This window comes from Lepidochelys olivacea, assembly GCF_965140295.1.
Source record: "Lepidochelys olivacea isolate rLepOli2 genome assembly, chromosome: 2".
In the NCBI taxonomy this organism is placed as follows: Eukaryota; Metazoa; Chordata; order Testudines; family Cheloniidae; genus Lepidochelys; species Lepidochelys olivacea.
Genome location: NC_140412.1, coordinates 270,351,841 through 270,374,124, shown reverse-complemented (window position 1 = coordinate 270,374,124; position 22,284 = coordinate 270,351,841). Strand labels below are relative to the sequence as shown.

Below are 22,284 nucleotides of genomic sequence, written 5' to 3'. Positions count from 1 at the left end.
GCCAAGACCCTCCAGAGAGGGGCTGGACCTGACATGGCAGCTGCCCTGGTGGAGCCCCTCAAAATGGCAAAACTCCCCCCCGCGCCCCCCGAAGCCCCCGTGCAGGGGGCAGGAGCCGCCCTCCGCTCACCGGCGGGCCTTGCGGTAGATGCCCCGGCACTGGTGCCCGTTGCCGTGTTTGCTGGGGTTGTTGGGGCTGCGGAAGGACCACTGGATGCTCTGCACGCCACAGGGGCCCAGGCACTCGCCCCAGGGAGACCAGGCCGACCAGCCGCAGTTAACTAGAGACAGACACAGGGAGGGGGCGTGAGACGAGCCCCCACAGCCTCCCGCGCTGCTGCCGCCGCCCAGCCCTGGCAGCCAGGGGCAGCGGGACGCAGGCAGCCAGGAACCAGCCACCCGCAGGCTCGGGAATGGGGGGGGCCGGGGAGCCCGGGGCCCAGCCCCACCTACCAGTGCACTCGGGGTTCTGCCGACACCGCTTCATCTGCCCGTCCTGACAGGCGCAGATGCGGCAGTTCACCTTCACCAGCTGGCCGGGCCAGTGGCGCACGCCCTCCACCAGGCACGGGCACTCCCGGGGGCGCACGCACTGCTGCTCACTGTCCAGCACCAGCCCCTCCGGGCACCAGCAGCCTGCGGGGGGCAGCACAGACGGCGGGTGAGGGCACACGCTCCCTCAGCCTGTGACGAAGCGGGACTGTTCTTAATGTTTCCTCTGAATAGTGCGGGGGTGCCTCAGTTTCCCCTATACAGTTCTTCAGTGTCTGGGTGGTGGGGTAAGGGTGTATGATCATTGCAGAGTCCTAGAGGGCAGGTGTGTGCAGGGGTCTGGACACAGAGAATGGCCAACACCCTGTTTCCTGGCACCTGATGGCCTGGTCCCTTCCCCCTGCAAGGTGAGAGCTAAAGGGTTGGAGAACAAAGGAATCAGGTGACCTCCCGGCCTGGGAAAGGGACAAAGCCAAGAGGAGGAGGGGCTGGAGGGAGTTTCAGTTTGGGGCTGGCTGGGACATGGAGTGAAGGGCAGACGGGGTTGTCTGGCTCACTGCCCCCAAAATGGGCCCGGCTGAGGGGTCCTGTTCTCTGCACCTACAAGCTCTGTGTTAGACCATGTTCCTGTCGTCTAATAAACCTTCTGTTTTACTGGCTGGCTGAGAGTCCCGTCTGACTGCGGAGTTGCGGGGCAGGACCCTCTGGCTTCCCCAGGACCCCGCCTGAGCGGACTCGCTGGGGGAAGCGCACGGAGGGGCAGAGGAGGCTGAATGCTCCGAGGTCAGACCCAGGAAGGTGGAAGCCAGGTGAGCTGTGTGTCCTGCAGACAGGCTGTTCCCAGAGAGGAGACTTCCCCAGAGTCCTTCCTGGCTTCGTAGGGAGCAGTTCCAGAGCATCGCCTGGGGACTCCGTGACACCTCCAACCCAGCTCCCGCCCCTCTTGGCCCTCCCACCTAGTCCCCCACATGGCCCTACCTGGGCTGCAGGGCCTGTCCCTCTTGCACTTGCCCTTGCTGGCCAGATCGGTGCAGGCCATGGGGCACGGGGCGCATGGCCTGCGCACCAGGCCTGCGGGGCAGGCGGTGGCGTTGAGGCAGCCTTCCAGCTGGCAGGCCTCTGCAGAGAGAGACCAGGGAGTGCGGTTAGTTCACTCAGGGCTGCCCCAGCACCAAGCCCAGGCCCACCAGCCCCCACCACCCGCGGCCCAGCCCTGGGAGCTCCAGGGATGAGGCAGAGGTGCCAGGCTGGGCTCGACCCTCTCGGGAGCCGGCCGCCAGGAGCAGCTGTTCTGGGCCATGATGGCAGCATCGTAGCAACCCCCCCAGCAGAGGGAGCTCCGGGGCCAACAGCAACGCACAGCGGCTCTGGGGGGCCAAGGGCCCCTGATCCCCACTCATGGGCAGGGTAACCTGGCCAGCAGGCCCCAGGCAGCAGGGAAGGATCTAAGACAGACGGCATCTGTGGGCTCAGCCGAGTGCCAGGCAGCGGGGAAGCACAGGGAGCTGCTCTGCCCCATAGAGCTGCTCCCCAGTGTGGATGCCGGCCGTGCCCAGAGCAGGGAACCCAGCCGCAGCCCCACGGACTCACTGATCTCCAGCGTGCTGGGCGAGGCTCCGGGCAGCTCGGTGCAGTGCCGGCCCCCGTTCCGGGGCACGATGCACTCCCGACGCCGCACCACCACCCCGCGGCAGTCCTGGGTGCAGTTTGCCCACGTTGCCCACTCGCTCCAGGCACCGTCCACTGCAGGGCACAGAGGGGAGAGGGCTGGTGGGACCGGCCCCACCCACGCACTGCACCAGGCTGGAGTACCCCCCCTATCGCCCGCGTGGGGCTGCAGCGACCCCATCGCCTATGTGGGGCTGCAGTGATTCCTGACACATCCCCTTCGGTCTGCCCCGCACCCGGCTGTATGGACACCCCTCTGCCTGCCCCTCCCCCAGCTGTACGGACACCCCTGTCTGCCCCACACCTGGCCATACGGACACCCCTCTGTCTGTCTCACACGGGGCCGCACGGACACCCCTCTGTCCACCCCACGCCCTGATGTATGGACACTCCTCTGTCCCACAGCCAGCTGTACGGACACCCCTCTGTCTGCCCCGCGCCCGGCTGTGCACACAACCCCTCTGTCTGCCCAGCGCCCGGCTGTGCACACACCCCTCTGTCTGCCCAGCGCCCGGCTGTGCACACACCCCTCTGTCTGCCCCACGCCCGGCTGTACACACCCCTCTGTCTGCCCCACGCCCGGCTGTACGCACACCCCTCTGTCTGCCCCACGCCCGGCTGTACGCACACCCCTCTGTCTGCCCCACGCCCGGCAGTGCACACATCCCTCTGTCTGCCCCGCGCCCGGCTGTGCACACACCCCTCTGTCTGCCCCGCGCCCGGCTGTGCACACACCCCTCTGTCTGCCCCGCGCCCGGCTGTACACACCCCTCTGTCTGCCCCGCGCCCGGCTGTGCACACACCCCCCTCTGTCTGCCCCGCGCCCGGCTGTGCACACAACCCCTCTGTCTGCCCAGCGCCCGGCTGTGCACACACCCCTCTGTCTGCCCAGCGCCCGGCTGTGCACACACCCCTCTGTCTGCCCAGCGCCCGGCTGTGCACACACCCCTCTGTCTGCCCCACGCCCGGCTGTACACACCCCTCTGTCTGCCCCACGCCCGGCTGTGCACACATCCCTCTGTCTGCCCCGCGCCCGGCTGTGCACACACCCCTCTGTCTGCCCCGCGCCCGGCTGTGCACACACCCCTCTGTCTGCCCAGCGCCCGGCTGTACACACCCCTCTGTCTGCCCCGCGCCCGGCTGTGCACACACCCCTCTGTCTGCCCCGCGCCCGGCTGTGCACACACCCCTCTGTCTGCCCAGCGCCCGGCTGTACACACCCCTCTGTCTGCCCCGCGCCCGGCTGTGCACACACCCCTCTGTCTGCCCCGCGCCCGGCTGTACGCACACCCCTCTGTCTGCCCCGCACCGGGCTGTGCACACACTCCTCTGTCTGCCCCGCGCCCGGCTGTACACACCCCTCTGTCTGCCTGCGCCCGGCTGTGCACACCCCCCCCTCTGTCTGCCCAGCGCCCGGCTGTGCACACACCCCTCTGTCTGCCCCACGCCCGGCTGTACACACCCCTCTGTCTGCCCCACGCCCGGCTGTACACACCCCCCTCTGACTGCCCCGCGCCCGGCTGTACACAAACACCTCTGTCTGCCAGCGCCCAGCTGTACACACACCCCTCTGTCTGCCCCGGGCCCGGCTGTACACACACCCCTCTGTCTGCCCCGCGCCCGGCTGTGCACACAACCCCTCTGTCTGCCCAGCGCCCGGCTGTGCACACACCCCTCTGTCTGCCCAGCGCCCGGCTGTGCACACACCCCTCTGTCTGCCCAGCGCCCGGCTGTGCACACACCCCTCTGTCTGCCCCACGCCCGGCTGTACACACACCCCTCTGTCTGCCCCGCGCCCGGCTGTGCACACACCCCTCTGTCTGCCCCGCGCCCGGCTGTACGCACACCCCTCTGTCTGCCCCGCACCGGGCTGTGCACACACTCCTCTGTCTGCCCCGCGCCCGGCTGTACACACCCCTCTGTCTGCCCCACGCCCGGCTGTGCACACACCCATCTGTCTGCCCCGCGCCCGGCTGTGCACACACCCCCCTCTGTCTGCCCCACGCCCGGCTGTACACACACCCCTCTGTCTGCCCCGCGCCCGGCTGTGCACACCCCCCCCTCTGTCTGCCCAGCGCCCGGCTGTGCACACACCCCTCTGTCTGCCCCACGCCCGGCTGTACACACCCCTCTGTCTGCCCCAAGCCCGGCTGTACACACACCCCTCTGACTGCCCCGCGCCCGGCTGTACACAAACCCCTCTGTCTGCCAGCGCCCAGCTGTACACACACCCCTCTGTCTGCCCCGGGCCCGGCTGTACACACACCCCTCTGTCTGCCCCGGGCCCGGCTGTGCACACAACCCCTCTGTCTGCCCAGCGCCCGGCTGTGCACACACCCCTCTGTCTGCCCAGCGCCCGGCTGTGCACACACCCCTCTGTCTGCCCCGCGCCCGGCTGTGCACACATCCCTCTGTCTGCCCAGCGCCCGGCTGTACACACCCCTCTGTCTGCCCCGCGCCCGGCTGTGCACACACCCCTCTGTCTGCCCCGCGCCCGGCTGTACGCACACCCCTCTGTCTGCCCCGCACCGGGCTGTGCACACACTCCTCTGTCTGCCCCGCGCCCGGCTGTACACACCCCTCTGTCTGCCCCACGCCCGGCTGTGCACACACCCCTCTGTCTGCCCCGCGCCCGGCTGTGCACACACCCCCCTCTGTCTGCCCCACGCCCGGCTGTACACACACCCCTCTGTCTGCCCCGCGCCCGGCTGTGCACACCCCCCCCTCTGTCTGCCCAGCGCCCGGCTGTGCACACACCCCTCTGTCTGCCCCACGCCCGGCTGTACACACCCCTCTGTCTGCCCCACGCCCGGCTGTACACACCCCTCTGTCTGCCCCACGCCCGGCTGTACACACACCCCTCTGACTGCCCCGCGCCCGGCTGTACACAAACCCCTCTGTCTGCCAGCGCCCAGCTGTACACACACCCCTCTGTCTGCCCCGGGCCCGGCTGTACACACACCCCTCTGTCTGCCCCGGGCCCGGCTGTGCACACAACCCCTCTGTCTGCCCAGCGCCCGGCTGTGCACACACCCCTCTGTCTGCCCAGCGCCCAGCTGTGCACACACCCCTCTGTCTGCCCAGCGCCCGGCTGTGCACACACCCCTCTGTCTGCCCCACGCCCGGCTGTGCATACACCCCTCTGTCTGCCCCACGCCCGGCTGTACACACACCCCTCTGTCTGCCCCGCGCCCGGCTGTACGCACACCCCTCTGTCTGCCCCGCGCCCGGCTGTGCGCACACCCCTCTGTCTGCCCCGCGCCCGGCTGTGCGCACACCCCTCTGTCTGCCCCGCGCCCGGCTGTGCACACCCCTCTGTCTGCCCCGCGCCCGGCTGTGCACACACCCCCCTGTCTGCCCCGCACCGGGCTGTGCACACACCCCTCTGTCTGCCCCGCACCGGGCTGTGCACACACCCCTCTGTCTGCCCCGCACCGGGCTGTGCACACACCCCTCTGTCTGCCCCGCACCGGGCTGTGCACACACCCCTCTGTCTGCCCCGCACCGGGCTGTGCACACACCCCTCTGTCTGCCCCGCACCGGGCTGTGCACACACCCCTCTGTCTGCCCCGCGCCCGGCTGTGCACACACCCCTCTGTCTGCCCCGCGCCCGGCTGTGCACACCCCCCCCTCTGTCTGCCCCGCGCCCGGCTGTACACACCCCTCTGTCTGCCCCGCGCCCGGCTGTACACACCCCTCTGTCTGCCCCGCGCCCGGCTGTACACACCCCTCTGTCTGCCCCGCGCCCGGCTGTACACACACCCCTCTGTCTGCCCCGCGCCCGGCTGTACACACACCCCTCTGTCTGCCCGGTGCCCGGCTGTACACACACCCCTCTGTCTGCCCCACGCCCAGCTGTACACACCCCTCTGTCTGCCCGCGCCTGGCTGTGCACACACCCCTCTGTCTGCCCCGCGCCCGGCTGTGCACACACCCCTCTGTCTGCCCAGCGCCCGGCTGTACACACCCCTCTGTCTGCCCGCGCCCGGCTGTACACACCCCTCTGTCTGCCCGCGCCCGGCTGTGCACACACCCCTCTGTCTGCCCCGCGCCCGGCTGTGCACACACCCCTCTGTCTGCCCCACGCCCGGCTGTGCACACACCCCTCTGTCTGCCCCACGCCCGGCTGTACACAAACCCCTCTGTCTGCCAGCACCCGGCTGTGCACACACCCCTCTGTCTGCCTGCGCCCGGCTGTACACAAACCCCTCTGTCTCCCCAGCGCCCAGCTGTGCACACACCCCTCTGTCTGCCCCGCGCCCGGCTGTGCATACACCCCTCTGTCTGCCCCGCGCCCGGCTGTACACACACCCCTCTGTCTGACCCGCGCCCGGCTGTACACACACCCCTCTCTCTGCCCCGCGCCCGGCTGTACGCACCCCCCAGCCCGTCTCACCTGGGCAGGCCACGGCGAAGCACTGCTGGGCCTGCGTCTCCTCGCCATGGCATTGGCGTAGAACATCGTTGGCCCGCCTGGTGCAGACCCGCCTGCGGATCTGCAAGCCCGTCCCACAGGACCGGCTGCAGGTGCTCCACGGGGCCCAGGGGCTCCAGAGCCCGCAGTCCCGCTCGTCGGAGGGCAGCCAGCCCGAGGCCTCGCTGCCATCAGCGCAATCCGCCAGCCCGTTACACACCTGCAGGGAGACACACTGAGCCGCCCTGGGAGAGGCAGAGACGCACAGAGATGGGGGGCCACAGTGACGGGGCCAGGAAAGGCCGGGGGGAGGCAGAGACCAGCGAAGGGAGCAGGGGACAGGGAGAGAGCAGGGCAGGGCAGGGGAAGGCAGGCAGTATGGGCGGGTGAGGGAAGCAGAGATGAGCGAAGGGAGCAGGGGACAGGGAGAGGGCAGGGCAGGGGAAGGCAGGCAGTCTGGGTGGGTGAGGGAAGCAGAGATGAGCGAAGGGAGCAGGGGACAGGGAGAGGGCAGGGCAGGGGAAGGCAGGCAGTCTGGGTGGGTGAGGGAAGCAGAGATGAGCGAAGGGAGCAGGGGACAGGGAGAGGGCAGGGCAGGGGAAGGCAGGCAGTATGGGTGGGTGAAGGAAGCAGAGATGAGCGAAGGGAGCAGGGGACAGGGAGAGGGCAGGGCAGGGGAAGGCAGGCAGTCTGGGTGGGTGAGGGAAGCAGAGATGAGCGAAGGGAGCAGGGGACAGGGAGAGGGCAGGGCAGGGGAAGGCAGGCAGTATGGGCGGGTGAGGGAAGCAGAGATGAGCGAAGGGAGCAGGGGACAGGGAGAGGGCAGGGCAGGGGAAGGCAGGCAGTATGGGCGGGTGAGGGAAGCAGAGATGAGCGAAGGGAGCAGGGGACAGGGAGAGGGCAGGGCAGGGCAGGCAGTATGGGTGGGTGAGGGAAGCAGAGATGAGGGAAGGGAGTAGGGGACAGGGAGAGGGCAGGGCAGGGGAAGGCAGGCAGTCTGGGTGGGTGAGGGAAGCAGAGATGAGCGAAGGGAGCAGGGGACAGGGAGAGGGCAGGGCAGGGGAAGGCAGGCAGTCTGGGTGGGTGAGGGAAGCAGAGATGAGGGAAGGGAGCAGGGGACAGGGAGAGGGCAGGGCAGGGGAAGGCAGGCAGTTTGGACGGGTGAGGGAAGCAGAGATGAGCGAAGGGAGCAGGGGACAGGGAGAGGGCAGGGCAGGGGAAGGCAGGCAGTTTGGGCGGGTGAGGGAAGCAGAGATGAGCGAAGGGAGCAGGGGACAGGGAGAGGGCAGGGCAGGGGAAGGCAGGCAGTCTGGGTGGGTGAGGGAAGCAGAGATGAGGGAAGGGAGCAGGGGACAGGGAGAGGGCAGGGCAGGGCAGGGCAGGCAGTATGGGAGGGAGAGGGAAGCAGAGATGAGCGAAGGGAGCAGGGGACAGGGAGAGGGCAGGGCAGGGCAGGGCAGGCAGTATGGGAGGGTGAGGGAAGCAGAGATGAGCGAAGGGAGCAGGGGACAGGGAGAGGGCAGGGCAGGGGAAGGCAGGCAGTCTGGGTGGGTGAGGGAAGCAGAGATGAGGGAAGGGAGCAGGGGACGGGGAGAGGGCAGGGCAGGGCAGGCAGTATGGGAGGGTGAGGGAAGCAGAGATGAGCGAAGGGAGCAGGGGACGGGGAGAGGGCAGGGCAGGGCAGGCAGTATGGGAGGGTGAGGGAAGCAGAGATGAGCGAAGGGAGCAGGGGACAGGGAGAGGGCAGGGCAGGGGAAGGCAGGCAGTCTGGGTGGGTGAGGGAAGCAGAGATGAGCGAAGGGAGCAGGGGACAGGGAGAGGGCAGGGCAGGGGAAGGCAGGCAGTCTGGGTGGGTGAAGGAAGCAGAGATGAGGGAAGGGAGCAGGGGACGGGGAGAGGGCAGGGCAGGGCAGGGCAGGCAGTATGGGAGGGTGAGGGAAGCAGAGATGAGGGAAGGGAGCAGGGGACAGGGAGAGGGCAGGGCAGGGGAAGGCAGGCAGTCTGGGTGGGTGAGGGAAGCAGAGATGAGCGAAGGGAGCAGGGGACAGGGAGAGGGCAGGGCAGGGGAAGGCAGGCAGTCTGGGTGGGTGAGGGAAGCAGAGATGAGCGAAGGGAGCAGGGGACAGGGAGAGGGCAGGGCAGGGGAAGGCAGGCAGTCTGGGTGGGTGAGGGAAGCAGAGATGAGCGAAGGGAGCAGGGGACAGGGAGAGGGCAGGGCAGGGGAAGGCAGGCAGTCTGGGTGGGTGAGGGAAGCAGAGATGAGGGAAGGGAGCAGGGGACAGGGAGAGGGCAGGGCAGGGGAAGGCAGGCAGGCAGTCTGGGTGGGTGAGGGAAGCAGAGATGAGCGAAGGGAGCAGGGGACAGGGAGAGGGCAGGGCAGGGCAGGGCAGGCAGTATGGGAGGGTGAGGGAAGCAGAGATGAGGGAAGGGAGCAGGGGACAGGGAGAGGGCAGGGCAGGGGAAGGCAGGCAGTCTGGGTGGGTGAGGGAAGCAGAGATGAGCGAAGGGAGCAGGGGACAGGGAGAGGGCAGGGCAGGGGAAGGCAGGCAGTCTGGGTGGGTGAGGGAAGCAGAAATGAGGGAAGGGAGCAGGGGACAGGGAGAGGGCAGGGCAGGGGAAGGCAGGCAGTATGGGTGGGTGAGGGAAGCAGAGATGAGCGAAGGGAGCAGGGGACAGGGAGAGGGCAGGGCAGGGGAAGGCAGGCAGTCTGGGTGGGTGAGGGAAGCAGAGATGAGCGAAGGGAGCAGGGGACAGGGAGAGGGCAGGGCAGGGGAAGGCAGGCAGTCTGGGTGGGTGAGGGAAGCAGAGATGAGCGAAGGGAGCAGGGGACAGGGAGAGGGCAGGGCAGGGGAAGGCAGGCAGGCAGTCTGGGTGGGTGAGGGAAGCAGAGATGAGCGAAGGGAGCAGGGGACAGGGAGAGGGCAGGGCAGGGGAAGGCAGGCAGTCTGGGTGGGTGAGGGAAGCAGAGATGAGGGAAGGGAGCAGGGGACAGGGAGAGGGCAGGGCAGGGGAAGGCAGGCAGTCTGGGTGGGTGAGGGAAGCAGAGATGAGCGAAGGGAGCAGGGGACAGGGAGAGGGCAGGGCAGGGGAAGGCAGGCAGGCAGTCTGGGTGGGTGAGGGAAGCAGAGATGAGCGAAGGGAGCAGGGGACAGGGAGAGGGCAGGGCAGGGGAAGGCAGGCAGGCAGTCTGGGTGGGTGAGGGAAGCAGAGATGAGGGAAGGGAGCAGGGGACAGGGAGAGGGCAGGGCAGGGGAAGGCAGGCAGTCTGGGTGGGTGAGGGAAGCAGAGATGAGCGAAGGGAGCAGGGGACAGGGAGAGGGCAGGGCAGGGGAAGGCAGGCAGTCTGGGTGGGTGAGGGAAGCAGAGATGAGCGAAGGGAGCAGGGGACAGGGAGAGGGCAGGGCAGGGGAAGGCAGGCAGTCTGGGTGGGTGAGGGAAGCAGAGATGAGCGAAGGGAGCAGGGGACAGGGAGAGGGCAGGGCAGGGGAAGGCAGGCAGTCTGGGTGGGTGAGGGAAGCAGAGATGAGCGAAGGGAGCAGGGGACAGGGAGAGGGCAGGGCAGGGGAAGGCAGGCAGTCTGGGTGGGTGAAGGAAGCAGAGATGAGGGAAGGGAGCAGGGGACGGGGAGAGGGCAGGGCAGGGCAGGGCAGGCAGTATGGGAGGGTGAGGGAAGCAGAGATGAGGGAAGGGAGCAGGGGACAGGGAGAGGGCAGGGCAGGGGAAGGCAGGCAGTCTGGGTGGGTGAGGGAAGCAGAGATGAGCGAAGGGAGCAGGGGACAGGGAGAGGGCAGGGCAGGGGAAGGCAGGCAGTCTGGGTGGGTGAGGGAAGCAGAGATGAGCGAAGGGAGCAGGGGACAGGGAGAGGGCAGGGCAGGGGAAGGCAGGCAGTCTGGGTGGGTGAGGGAAGCAGAGATGAGCGAAGGGAGCAGGGGACAGGGAGAGGGCAGGGCAGGGGAAGGCAGGCAGTCTGGGTGGGTGAGGGAAGCAGAGATGAGCGAAGGGAGCAGGGGACAGGGAGAGGGCAGGGCAGGGGAAGGCAGGCAGTCTGGGTGGGTGAGGGAAGCAGAGATGAGCGAAGGGAGCAGGGGACAGGGAGAGGGCAGGGCAGGGGAAGGCAGGCAGTCTGGGTGGGTGAGGGAAGCAGAGATGAGCGAAGGGAGCAGGGGACAGGGAGAGGGCAGGGCAGGGGAAGGCAGGCAGTCTGGGTGGGTGAAGGAAGCAGAGAGCATTAAAGGGTGCGGTGTGAGGGAGCAGCGAGTATTAACCTGGGAATGTTGCATGGGAGTTTTACTAGTTTACTGTCTGCATTGATACTAGATAGTGCTGGGAAATAAGGGGGTGACTTGACTGAGGAACGATACCTGAGCCTGTAACCTGAGCCCAGGGGCCAGGTGACACCTTCTGCCCCAGACTAGACAAAGGCTAGAGGAGGAGCTGGGGGCTGTGGCTGGGGGAGACGGCTGGAGGGGGTTTTTATTTGGAGCTGGCTGGGGAAATGGAGGGAGGCCCAGAACCGAGGTCTGGGCTCCCCACCCCCCAAGATGGACCTGACTGAGGGGTTGTGTTCTCTGTACCTACAAGCTCTGGTTTGGATCGTGTTCCTGTCATCTAATAAACCTCTGTGTTACTGGCTGGCTGAGAGTCCTGGGGAATCGCAGGAAGTGGGGGGTGCAGGGCCCTGACTCCCCCACACTCTGTGACAGCAGGGGACAGGGCAGGGGAAGGAAGGGGACAGGGCAGGGCAGGGGAAGGCAGGGAAGGGCAAGTAGTATGGGCAGGTGAGGGAAGTAGAGACCAGGGAAGGGGACAGGGGACAGGGGGAGGGCAGGGCAGGCAGTATGGGCAGGTGAGGGAAGCAGAGACCAGCCGGTGTAAGAAGGACCCTATGAGCCGAGTGCAGACAGGACAGAGCAGCGGGCGCGAGGGGGCACTCTGGACTGGCATCAGGAGGCAAGGGCTGGGTGGCGCAGCTGTCCGATGCTGTTAGGATCCAGCCGGCTCTGCCCTGCCGGGGAGTGGCAGGCAGGGAAGGAAGAGCTGGGAAGGGAGATGAGGGCTAGGCATGCCTGGCAGGCTGGCGGGGGGCAGAGGAGGTTGGCGCAGCAGCCCCCAGGCTCTCTCAGTGGTTGAGGATGAGGCTGCCGGGTGCCAGGGGTGTGATGCATCGGCGAGGGGAGCATGGCGAGAGGGGGCAGAGAGACGACCCTTGGCCAGGGGAGGGCGGTGGAGACAGAGGCGGGGGGGAGCACTGAGGCAGGCATAGGGGACAGGAGGGGGCAGCCTGGGCAGTGCTTCCAGGGAGCTCGCATGTCTTGGGCTAGGGCACAGGGCTGAAGCGGGGAGTCTATGCACACTGGGCCCAGCTCACCCAGGGGCACTGCCCCTTCCTCCTCCCTGGACGCTAGCCAGAGGGGAGCTCTGCCATGCAGACCTGCCCAGACCCGATTGGCCAGCCCCTCTCAGCCCCGCAGGCAGGGGAGTGGAGCCGGGGCAGGGCTGGGCCAGCAGCCGCACACAACAACGTCTTGGAGCCCCCAACAGGGGCACTGCCCCCCTCGGCCCCCAGCCCCAGCCATACCTGCTTAAAGGGGATGCATTTGCCTTCGGCACACGAGTACTCGGTGCAGGGCCCCACCGTCTGGTTCCTCTCGCCGGGTGGGACGTGATGGTCTGCAGGGGGGCCGATGAGGGGCAGTGAGAGGCCCAGGGGATCTGCCCATCAAAGCCACGGCCCTCCACCCACTCCCCCCGTGCCCATCAAAGCCACGGCCCTCTGCCCGCTCCCCCCCGTGCCCGTCATGGCCACAGCCCTCTGCCTGCTCCCCCCGTGCCCATCACGGCCTCGGCCTTCCACCCGCTCCCCCTGTGCCCGTCACGGCCACAGACCCATGCCCGCTCCCCCCGTGCCCATGATGGCCACAGCCCTCCGCCCGCTCCCCCCGTGCCCATCACGGCCTTGGCCCTCCGCCCGCTCCCCCCGTGCCCATGATGGCCACAGCCCTCCGCCCGCTCCCCCCGTGCCCATCACGGCCTCGGCCCTCCGCCCGCTCCCCCCGTGCCCATCACGGCCTCGGCCCTCCGCCCGCTCCCCCCGTGCCCGTCACGGCCACAGACCCATGCCCGCTCCCCCCGTGCCCATGATGGCCACAGCCCTCCGCCCGCTCCCCCCGTGCCCATCACGGCCTCGGCCCTCCGCCCGCTCCCCCCGTCCCCGTCACGGCCTTGGCCCTCGGCCCGCTCCCCCCGTGCCCATCACGGCCTCGGCCCTCCGCCCGCTCCCCCCGTGCCCGTCACGGCCTTGGCCCTCGGCCCGCTCCCCCCGTGCCCATGATGGCCACAGCCCTCCGCCCGCTCCCCCCGTGCCCATCACGGCCTCGGCCCTCCGCCCGCTCCCCCCGTCCCCGTCACGGCCTTGGCCCTCGGCCCGCTCCCCCCGTGCCCATCACGGCCTCGGCCCTCCGCCCGCTCCCCCCGTGCCCGTCACAACCACGGGCCCCTGTAGTTTGGCATCGTTGCCTCCCTGCAGTACAAGCTCTGATCAATGTGCCTATGTAGCCCCATGGCCCCCCTGTGCGGGCTCAGACCAATCGTCCGGTCACCCTGCCATTCACCCCCTCCCGTGTTCAGCCTGTGCAGGGCTTGGAGCAGCCCCCCATCCCAACAGATGTGCTGCTGGGAGCGCCCAGGCCTGTGCGATGCCCCCCGCCCCCCGCAGCCACCCTCACCGCAGGCCAGCTCGTCCTCGCTCTGGGGGCAGTCCTGCAAGCCGTCGCACACCCGGGAGACGTTCACGCACATGCGGTTGTTGCAGACGAAGAGCCCTGGGCAGGGTGGGATCTCAGTGGATCCTGCCAGGGAAGGAAGGGAGATCAGTGACCCTGCTCTGGGGCACGGGGGGGAAGGGGCAGGACCACCCCGGCCAGCACCAAGGGTGCAGGCGGGTGCAGTGTCTGCTGCTGCCTGGGGCTGGGAGGGGGTTGCCTGCATGACCAGCCCCTGGCTGGGTCGTCAGTGGGAACCGAAGCCAGGGCCTGTCGATGTCACCGTGTGGGGCCCCGCGGCCAGAGTGGAAAGGCGAGTGGGCTGGGCAGGGCCCAGGGCAGCGAACAGAGCCTTTTGCCCACTCAGCGGGCTTGGCTCTGTGCCCGAATCGGAGCCCGGCTCGGGGAGGGGGGCGGGAGGGGCCCAAAGCCGGCCGGTTCTGGAGGGTTACACCAGGGACCCCAAGGCATAGGTGTGGCTGGCCCGCACTGAGGACTCACCACGTGCCCTCGGCTCACTCTGCACGTTCGCCAGGCGCGGGGTCCGTGGTCAGCGGGGCTCTGGCAGAGGGGACCCCCCGCGGCCTCGTCTGCCCCGGAGAGCCCCACCGTCTCCGAGTGCAGCTCTGAGCAGCCGGCATAGCCGGCACCGGGCTGGGCATGGGTCAGCAGCCAGCACAGAGCAGGGCACTTTGCGCCAGCTCCATGGGGCCCTGTCACCCCTGACGGAGGGGCTCAGAGCAGAGGGACTGAAACGTCCTGCCCCACTGGCGCTGACTGGCCAGGGTACGAAAGCCACAGCACGCTCCCGGCCACGCCCTGGCCACTCACCTGAGGGACCGAACGGGGGAGCTGGGGGCTGGACAGGGGGAGCAATCCTGCAGGGGGTCACAGGGGCCCCGGGGCGGGGAGGCCAGCAGGGACAAGGAGGAGAGGAGGAAAGGAGGAAAGGCCCCGGGAGGCGCGGGCTGGGTCGGGCCGGGCTGGAGCCGGCGCTGGGCTCACCGCAGTTGTCGGTGCTCTCGTCGGACCGGTCCCGGCACTGGGGGATGCCGTCGCACAGCTGCCCGTAGGGGATGCACTCGGCGCTGACGGCGCACGTGTGCTGGTCCAGGCCGCAGGTCCGGTTGCACACCAGCTCGTCGCTGCCGTCCAGGCAGTCGGCCTCGTCGTCGCACACCCAGCCGCGCGGCGTGCACTCCCCGCTGCCGCAGCGGAACTCGTAGCGGCCACACGGGGGCGCTGTGAGGGGAGACCGAGGGAGCTCTCAGGGCTCGGTCCTGCGGGGGGGGGGGGGGGCTTCCTACAGGGAGCCCCCGGGGAGAGGACCCAGCGGCAGCCTCGTCCCCTGCTCGCTGCACACGACAGCTCCAACGCCTCGATCCCAGCAGGGGGCGCTGTGGGGAGGGGGCGGGGCGCCAGCTGTGGGGGGAGCTCCCAGCAGGGGGCGCTGGTTTGTGAGGGGCTCCCAGTTATTCCAGTCTTGGCCCCTCCCGGCAGGGGTCGCTGTGGGGAGCAGGGTGGGGCGCGGGCTATGGGGGGGCTCCCGGCAGGGGGCGCTGTCGGGAGCAGGGTGGGGTGCGGGCTATGGGGGGGCTCCCGGCAGGGGGCGCTGTGGGGAGCAGGGTGGGGTGCAGGCTATGGGGGGGCTCCCGGCAGGGGGCGCTGTGGGGCGGGGGTGGGGTGCCGGCTGTGGGGGGGGCTCCCGGCAGGGGTCGCTGTGGGGAGCAGGGTGGGGTGCCGGCTGTGGGGGGGGCTCCCGGCAGGGGGTGCTGTGGGGAGCAGGGTGGGGTGCCGGCTGTGGGGGGGCTCCCGGCAGGGGTCGCTGTGGGGAGCAGGGTGGGGTGCCGGCTGTGGGGGGAGCTCCCGGCATGGGGCACAGTGGGGAGCGGGGAGGAGCTGTGCCCCACTGCTGCTGTCTGGCCAGAGTGCGGAAGCCGCAGCCCCCCCACAGCGGCCCCTGGCCACTCACCGGTGGTGCGGTTGGCCGGCGGCAGGCGAGTCGCGGGCAGCGCCGTGGGCAGGGTGACGGGCAGGGGGCACCGAGCTGGGCTCTCGTCAGAGCCGTCCCTGCAGTCCCAGGCTCCGTCGCACACCCGCATCCGGCTGACACAGGAACCGTCCGGGCACGGCAGCTGCCCCGGGGCACAGGTCACCCGGCCTGAAGGGGGAGAATTCAGAGATGGGCTGCCCGGCCACACGCTGCCACCCAGCCGAGGGCAGCTCCCCGCTCAGGCCCCAGGGCAGGGGGAGGCGCATTGGTGGGCAGGTTGGCAGCTCTCGCTGCTGCCCGCGCTCGGCTCCCCAGGGGCATCCAGGCTCCCGGGCCGTCAGCCTGGCCCCCTCAGGAGCACGGCATTCATTCCAGGGCCTGCCCGGCGGCATGGCGGGGCTCTGAGGGGAGGAGGCGGGTGGCCATCCCGGCTGTGGCGAAGGGGTGGCTGGCCGTGGAGGACGGTCCTGGCGGGGTGGCGGGGCGAGGCCAGGCCTGGCAAGGGGGTGGTTGCCCCTGGGTGGTGGGTGGCCCCAGCACAGCAGAGGGGGAAGCCAGAGGGGGGGGAGAGGAGCCACGCGGGGTGGTGGACCAGCAGCTCACCTGGGCAGAAGGCCTCATCGGTGCCAGCCGGGCAGTCCCTCTTCCCGTCGCACACCAGGGCCGGCGGGAGGCACAGCGCGTCCGGGCACTGGAAGTCGCCGGGGGGGCACACACACTCCCGCTCGTCGCTGAAGTCCCCGCAGTCGTCGTGCCCGTCGCAGCGATGCAGATAGGGCAGGCACCGCCCTGCTGCACAGCTGAACTCCCCGGCCCCGCAGGAGGGGCCGCAGCCTGCCGGGGCCAGCCGGGGTCAGACTCTCCTCCCACCGGGCAGCCCCGGCAGCGTGGGCGAGGCATGGTCCACACACCGCCCCCAGGCTCCTCGGGGAACGGCCCATGTCCAGCAACCTGGCACTCGGCTACCGGGAGAAGGGCCCAAGTTCCCCCGGGGGGTCTCCACAGGGAGCCGGTGGCACCGACAGGAGGGCGCAGGCCCCACGCTCTGCCGCGGGATCATCCCGTCACTCACCATGCAGGGCCTGCTCCGCCTTCCGCTCCGGGAGCCCCACAGCGAATCGCCCGCCCGGGCCCCGCACTCTGAGCCACGCGTGCATAGGGGGCAGGGCTGGGATCTCTGCCTGGGGATCTCCAGAGGGGCTCAGCCGGGGCGTCACCTCACCTCGTAGGCCCCAGTACACGGCCGGCGCCATCACACAGGCTCTAGGGCTGGCTCGGTAGCCCACTGGCCAGGTGGGCGGCCCTGCCCGGCCCCTCGCTAGCCCCGCCGCCCATGGCCCGTCACTCACCAGCCTCATCGGACTCGTCGGCGAAGCCACAGTCCAGCTCCCCATCGCAGACGTGCGCCCGGGGGATGCAGCGCCCATTGGCGCAGCGGAACTCCTGCTGGGCGCAGCCGGGCGCCGGGCAGTCGCGCTCGTCCGAGCGGTCCAGGCAGTCGTCGGTGCCGTCGCAGCGGTACCCCCAGGCCACGCACTGCCCGCTGGCGCACCGGAACTGGTGCGGGGCACAGCTGGGCGCGCAGAACTCGTCCGAGCCGTCCCCGCAGTCGTCCTCGTTGTCGCAGACCCAGGCGCTGGGCACGCAGCGCCCGCCCGTGCGGCAGGCGAACTGCGCCTCGGGGCAGCGGGCCGGGGCCACGCAGGGTTCTGCGGGGGCATCACACTGCCACAGCCCCGCCTCGCACGTGCTGCGGGCCACGGGAGAGCGGGCGTCAGGGCCTCGCTGGGCAGGGACGCCACGGAGCGGAAGCAAAGCAAAGCTCCTGAAAATGTCTGTCTGCCCGTCTGTCTGTTGGGGGAGCTGCCTCCCCGGGAGGGGGGATGCCGCGGGTTGGGGAAGGCAGCGCCCAGAGAGTCCACTCTAGCCCGGGGAGGGCTCTTTGGGATCTGCTGGGACCTGGCCATCCCCACGCCGCAGCTCCACCGACGGGGGCGACTCGACACAGAGCACAGCTCCCAGCTGGCAGGAGGGTATGGCCGCCCTTCACCTACCCCTGGGCAAGCTGCCCTTAGCCTCTCCTGGCTGTCACCTCAGGGCATGGGGCTGGCAGGGAGCCCCCTGGGCTGTGGGAAAGCCCCCCGGCTGGGCAGAGCACGCGCCTCGAGGGGAGCTCCGAGGGCGCTCGGCGGAGGCAGGGCTGGAAGATGGGTGGGAGGGAGCTAGCACAGGGGAGACAGCTCGCAGGGCACTAGCCTGAACTCACCAGTTCTTGCACTCCTGCTTCACCACAGCGCCCGCCGGGAACGAGATGCGCTCCCAGTAACAGGGGCACTCGGCGGGGTCGATGCAGCTGCCATCTGCCGGGGCAAGCGGGAGAGCGATGCTGTCCAGGCCCTGGAGATCCCCTACTTTACCCCAGGGCCTCGGGGACTCAGGGCCCCACACGCAGCTGGGAGGGCTGCAGGGGAGCACTGGGAGGGACAGCCTTCCCCCCACCCTGTTCCCGAGCAGCCAGTTCTGGCGGGTGAGAGCCTATCCCCAGCGCACTTCGAGCGAGCAGCGGTGTCTCCACGCTCTCACCCACAGCCTGCTTCTGAACCAGGGTGGAGTGAGGGGCATCCTGGCTCCAGGGCCGGCACAGTGTGGCACCGAGGGGCACCGGTGGTGAGAGGCCTTTCCTGTGGATGCCTCAGACAGCCTGGGGTCAGCGGGCGCCCGTCAGCCAGCAAACCACACAAGGACATGTGACCTAAGACTCCATCTTTTACCAGTAACTGTCCGTGCTCACGCGACCCTGGACTCCATCGCGGGCCAGTAACTTCCCCTGCATTGGGCTGTGACATCGCAGCTGGGCCCTTCCTGCTCTGGGCACTTGCAAAAGCCTGACAGGGAGCCAGGGGCTGGGACGCTGAAGGGGGACTGTGGTTTGGGCTGCTTGTGAACCAACGTGGTGACACAAGAGCGAGTTGCTTTTTGTTACTGGCCCGGTGACTCTAACCCCGGAATAAACCACCACTTTTGGGGGTTGTCTCCCCATTTCTGGCAGCCTGCCCTGAGTGGGGCATGCTCAGTGTGGCCCATCCAGGCCCCAAGTCACACCTGGGACAGGCTCCGTCTCCCCACACTCCAGCACGGGGCGCAGGGGCCGGAGACCTGCTGGAAACGGAGGCAGCCGTGGCACCCCCTTCCCGCCCCCAGCGCCCCCGTCCCGGCCCCAGCGTCTCGTCCCAGCCCCCAGCACCCCCGTCCTGCCCCCAGCGCCCCCGTCCCCGCCCTGCCCCCAGCGCCCCTGTCCTGCCCCCAGCGCCCCCGTCCCGGCCCCAGCGTCTCGTCCCAGCCCCCAGCACCCCCGTCCTGCCCCCAGCGCCCCCGTCCCTGCCCTGCCCCCAGTGCCCCTGTCCTGCCACCAGCGTCCAGTCCCTGCTCTGCCCCCAGCGCCCCCTGTCCCTGCCCCCAGCGCCCCGTCCCCGCCCCCAGTGCCCCCGTCCCGCCCGCAGCATTCCCGTCCCGCCCCCCAGCACCCAGTCCCCGCCCTGCCCCCAGCGCCCCCGTCCTGGCCCTAGCGCCCCCGTCCCGCCCCCCAGCGCCCCCTGTCCCTGACCCCAGCGTCACCGCCCTGCCCCCAGCCTCCAGTCACCCCAGCGCCCCCGTCACCGCCCAGCCCCCAGCAGCTCACCATGCAGGACCCTGCCGTCGGGGCAGAAGCAGCCCTCCACGCAGGAGATGGCATCACAGTGCTCGGCGGGCTCCAGGCCGAAGTTCTTGCAGGTCTGGGGGCAGGCGGGGCCGCAGGCTTCGTACTCCAGCCCGTTATCGCACTGCATGGCTGGCAGGGAGGCAGGGAGGCGGGGGTCACTGCCACCGGCCAGGCGCTGGCTCTCCGGGGGCTGAGGAGGCCTGGGAGCCAGGTGTGGGGGCTACACGCTGCTAACGGCCCCAGCCCGGGGAAACAGAGCCCTCCCGCCTCCAGCCTGGCCTGGAAACCTGCAGCTGCCGCCGGCTGGGGCAGGGATGGGGGGGGGGAGGGCAAACCCACAGGGCCTGGGCTCTGTGTCCTGCCCCCCTCCAACTCCGTCCCGCCCCTCCAGCCCCGGACAGCTAGCCGGATTCCCGCGGCTGGACACGCTCTGCGATGGACCCCGCAGCTGTGGCAGGGGAGCAGACAGCCCTAGGGGGAGCCCCCGGCCCAAGGAGGCCTCCTGGCCCACACAGGAGCTCTGCCCACGACTGCCAGCCCCAGCCCCTCTCCAGGCTCAGCCCAGGGCTGTTGCTATGGGGCCCTGGGGGCGGGGGGGCACTTACGGCACAGCTCCTGGCTCCTCCAGCGGACGTACACCCCGCGCTTGTTACACTCCTCGGCGTAGGCGGCGATGGCCGTGCACAGACACTCGCAGTCCCCCCCGGCATCGCACCTGCCCACACACAGCGCCGCATCAGCCGCCGGCAGCCGGGGAGGGGCAGCCGACGGCCGGGCGCGCACCGCCCACAAGCCAGATGTGACCTGCAGTGGGGGATTCATCTCCCTGTCCAGCGTGCTTCCCTACTGACCGTGGGAGGGGAGGGGAACCCGGGCTCCATGCTCAGACCGGGGCTCCCCGAGGGCAGGGGGAAGCCAGTCTGGGCCCCTTCAGCCCCGAGCTCCCCCTGTGCACCGACCCCCCCGATGCACCGACCCCCCCCAGGGACACACAAATTCAGCCTCCTGCCCCTTCTCTAGAGGCCAGGCTGGCGCCACTCGCCCTGGGGGGGCTCTTGCTCCCTCCCTAGCATCCCTCACGCCAGCCCTGAGCCCCTCACGAAACACCCTCTCCCCAGCAAGGCGATCCCCGGGCTGTCGGGGCCAGCTGTAATGGTGAGCAGAGCCAGGGGAGGCCAGCACCCACTGCCCGGCTCTCACACCAAAGCCTGCACAGACCACTGGCTGCAGGGAACGGCATGGGGCAGCCTTGCAGCCCTGCCGCCTGTGACGGAGTGGGAATTGCTCAGAATGTATGAATAATGTGCGTGCCTCAGTTTCCCCTATGTGGTACTTGGGTAACTGGGTGGGGGAAAGGGTTGTTTACTCTTTGCAGAGCCCCAGAGGGCCAGGCTGCCTGGGGCCCACACCCCTGGACAGTCCCAGAAGACAATGACCATTGCAATTGCCCAGACATTTGGCACCTAGCAACAAATGACCATAGACAGAGGCCCTGTTTGTGTGTGTCCGTGTGTCCAGCTGGAGGACAAAGGGCTGGGGAGGAGCCAGGTGGGGCTATTAAGTGTGGGCTGCTGAGGCAGGGGAGAAGCTTCTGGACTGGGTCCAAAGAGGGGTCACAGCTCTGGGACCGACCCCGATGGACTATGCCGTAACTTTCTCTTCTCTATGGTAACCAAGGATTTTCTGTGCTGTGCTCAGACGTCCCTCCTGCAGTCACACGCTGGCCGAGAGTCACTGCGGAGTCAGGAAGTCGGGGTGCGTTGCTCCCTTTGGGGGTGCAAGTCTCCCTCCTGGGTCCAACCCAGTGGACTCGCTGAGGGGAGCGCCGGGCGTGAAGCAGGGGGGCTGACGGCTCTGAGGTTTGGTCCCGGGAGGTGGGGAAGCTGAGGGGCGGATCCCTGTGAGAGTGCGACCCTGAGGGGGCTGACACACAGAGGGGTCCTCCCAGGGACTGCTCCACACCGTGCAATAGTACCGGGCCTCTGGGTTCATGACACCACCCCTCACCAGCGCTCAGCGCCCAGGCCCCAGAGCCAGCCGCCCTGCCCAGCCCAGCCCCCGGCACCTACCCGCAGGCATCGAAGACACACCAGTCGTAGAACTGCTGGCAGGGCACCTCCTCGTGGCACGGGGCAAAGAGATTCTGCATCATGATACTGCAGCGCTTCCGGGCCCAGGTCCCACGGTGAGCATTCACCTGGGAACCAGAGACAGGAATGTGAGCACCCCGAATCCCCAGACACTGCAACACCTCTGCATCCCAGCACCCCGAATTCCCAGCCACTGCAAGACCCCTGCACCCCTGCTGCAGCAACATCCCAGCCTCCCGTCCACCCCCACCACACTCCAGCCATCAGCGCCTGTGACAAAGTGGGACTGTTCTTAATGTTTCCTCTAAATATTGTGGGGGTGCCTCAGTTTCCCCTATGCAGTTCTTAAGTATCTAGTTTCAGAGTAGCAGCCGTGTTAGTCTGTATTCGCAAAAAGAAAAGGAGGACTTGTGGCACCTTAGAGTCTAACCAATTTATTTGAGCATAAGGTTTCGTGAGCTACAGCTCACTTCATCGGATGCATCATGCTTATGCTCAAATAAATTGGTTAGTCTCTAAGGTGCCACAAGTCCTCCTTTTCTTTTTAAGTATCTAGGTGGTGGGATAAGGGTGAACGATCCTTGCAGAGCGCTAGAGGGCAGGTGTGTGCAGGGGTCTGGAGACAGAGAATGGCCGACACCCTGTTTCCTGGCCACTGATGGCCTGGGCCCTTCCCCCCCTGCAAGGTGAGAGCTAAAGGGTTGGAGAACAAAGGAATCCGGTGGCCTCCTGGCCCCGGAAAGGGGAAAGCCCAGAGGAGGAGGGGCTGGAGGGAGTTTCAGTTTGGGGCTGGCTGGGACATGGAGTGAAGTGCAGACAGGGTTGTCTGGCTCACTGCCCCCCAAAATGGGCCCGGCTGAGGGGTCCTGTTCTCTGCACCTACAAGCTCTGTTAGACCATGTTCCTGTCGTCTAATAAACCTTCTGTTTTACTGGCTGGCTGAGAGTCCCGTCTGACTGTGGAGTTGGGGGGCAGGACCCTCTGGCTTCCCCAGGACCCAGCCTGAGCAGACTCGCTGTGGGAAGCGCACGGAGGGGCAGAGGAGGCTGAATGCTCCGAGGTCAGACCCAGGAAGGTGGAAGCTGTGTGAGCTGTGTGTCCTGAACACAGTCTGCTCCCAGAGAGGAGACATCTCCAGAGTCCTGCCTGGCTTCATGGGGAGCAGT

The 22,284-nt window shown here is 68.7% G+C and overlaps 1 protein-coding gene across 1 annotated transcript in view; it reads right to left on the bottom strand.

The window, feature by feature from the left end:
• Positions 1-22,284, bottom strand: part of LOC311516811 (SCO-spondin-like) — a 129,641-nt gene that overhangs the window by 75,770 nt on the left and 31,587 nt on the right. Inside the window, exons 24-38 of the mRNA XM_084621145.1 lie at positions 21,098-21,225; positions 19,634-19,743; positions 19,008-19,157; positions 17,595-17,688; positions 16,678-17,078; positions 15,932-16,162; positions 15,308-15,496; positions 14,341-14,577; positions 13,300-13,422; positions 12,153-12,244; positions 6,557-6,794; positions 2,083-2,235; positions 1,471-1,611; positions 454-636; positions 131-281 (exon numbers count right to left, since the gene is read on the bottom strand). Of these exons, the coding sequence (XP_084477271.1) occupies positions 131-281; positions 454-636; positions 1,471-1,611; positions 2,083-2,235; positions 6,557-6,794; positions 12,153-12,244; positions 13,300-13,422; positions 14,341-14,577; positions 15,308-15,496; positions 15,932-16,162; positions 16,678-17,078; positions 17,595-17,688; positions 19,008-19,157; positions 19,634-19,743; positions 21,098-21,225 (2,621 nt within the window). The remainder of the gene's footprint in view (positions 1-130; positions 282-453; positions 637-1,470; positions 1,612-2,082; positions 2,236-6,556; positions 6,795-12,152; positions 12,245-13,299; positions 13,423-14,340; positions 14,578-15,307; positions 15,497-15,931; positions 16,163-16,677; positions 17,079-17,594; positions 17,689-19,007; positions 19,158-19,633; positions 19,744-21,097; positions 21,226-22,284) is intronic.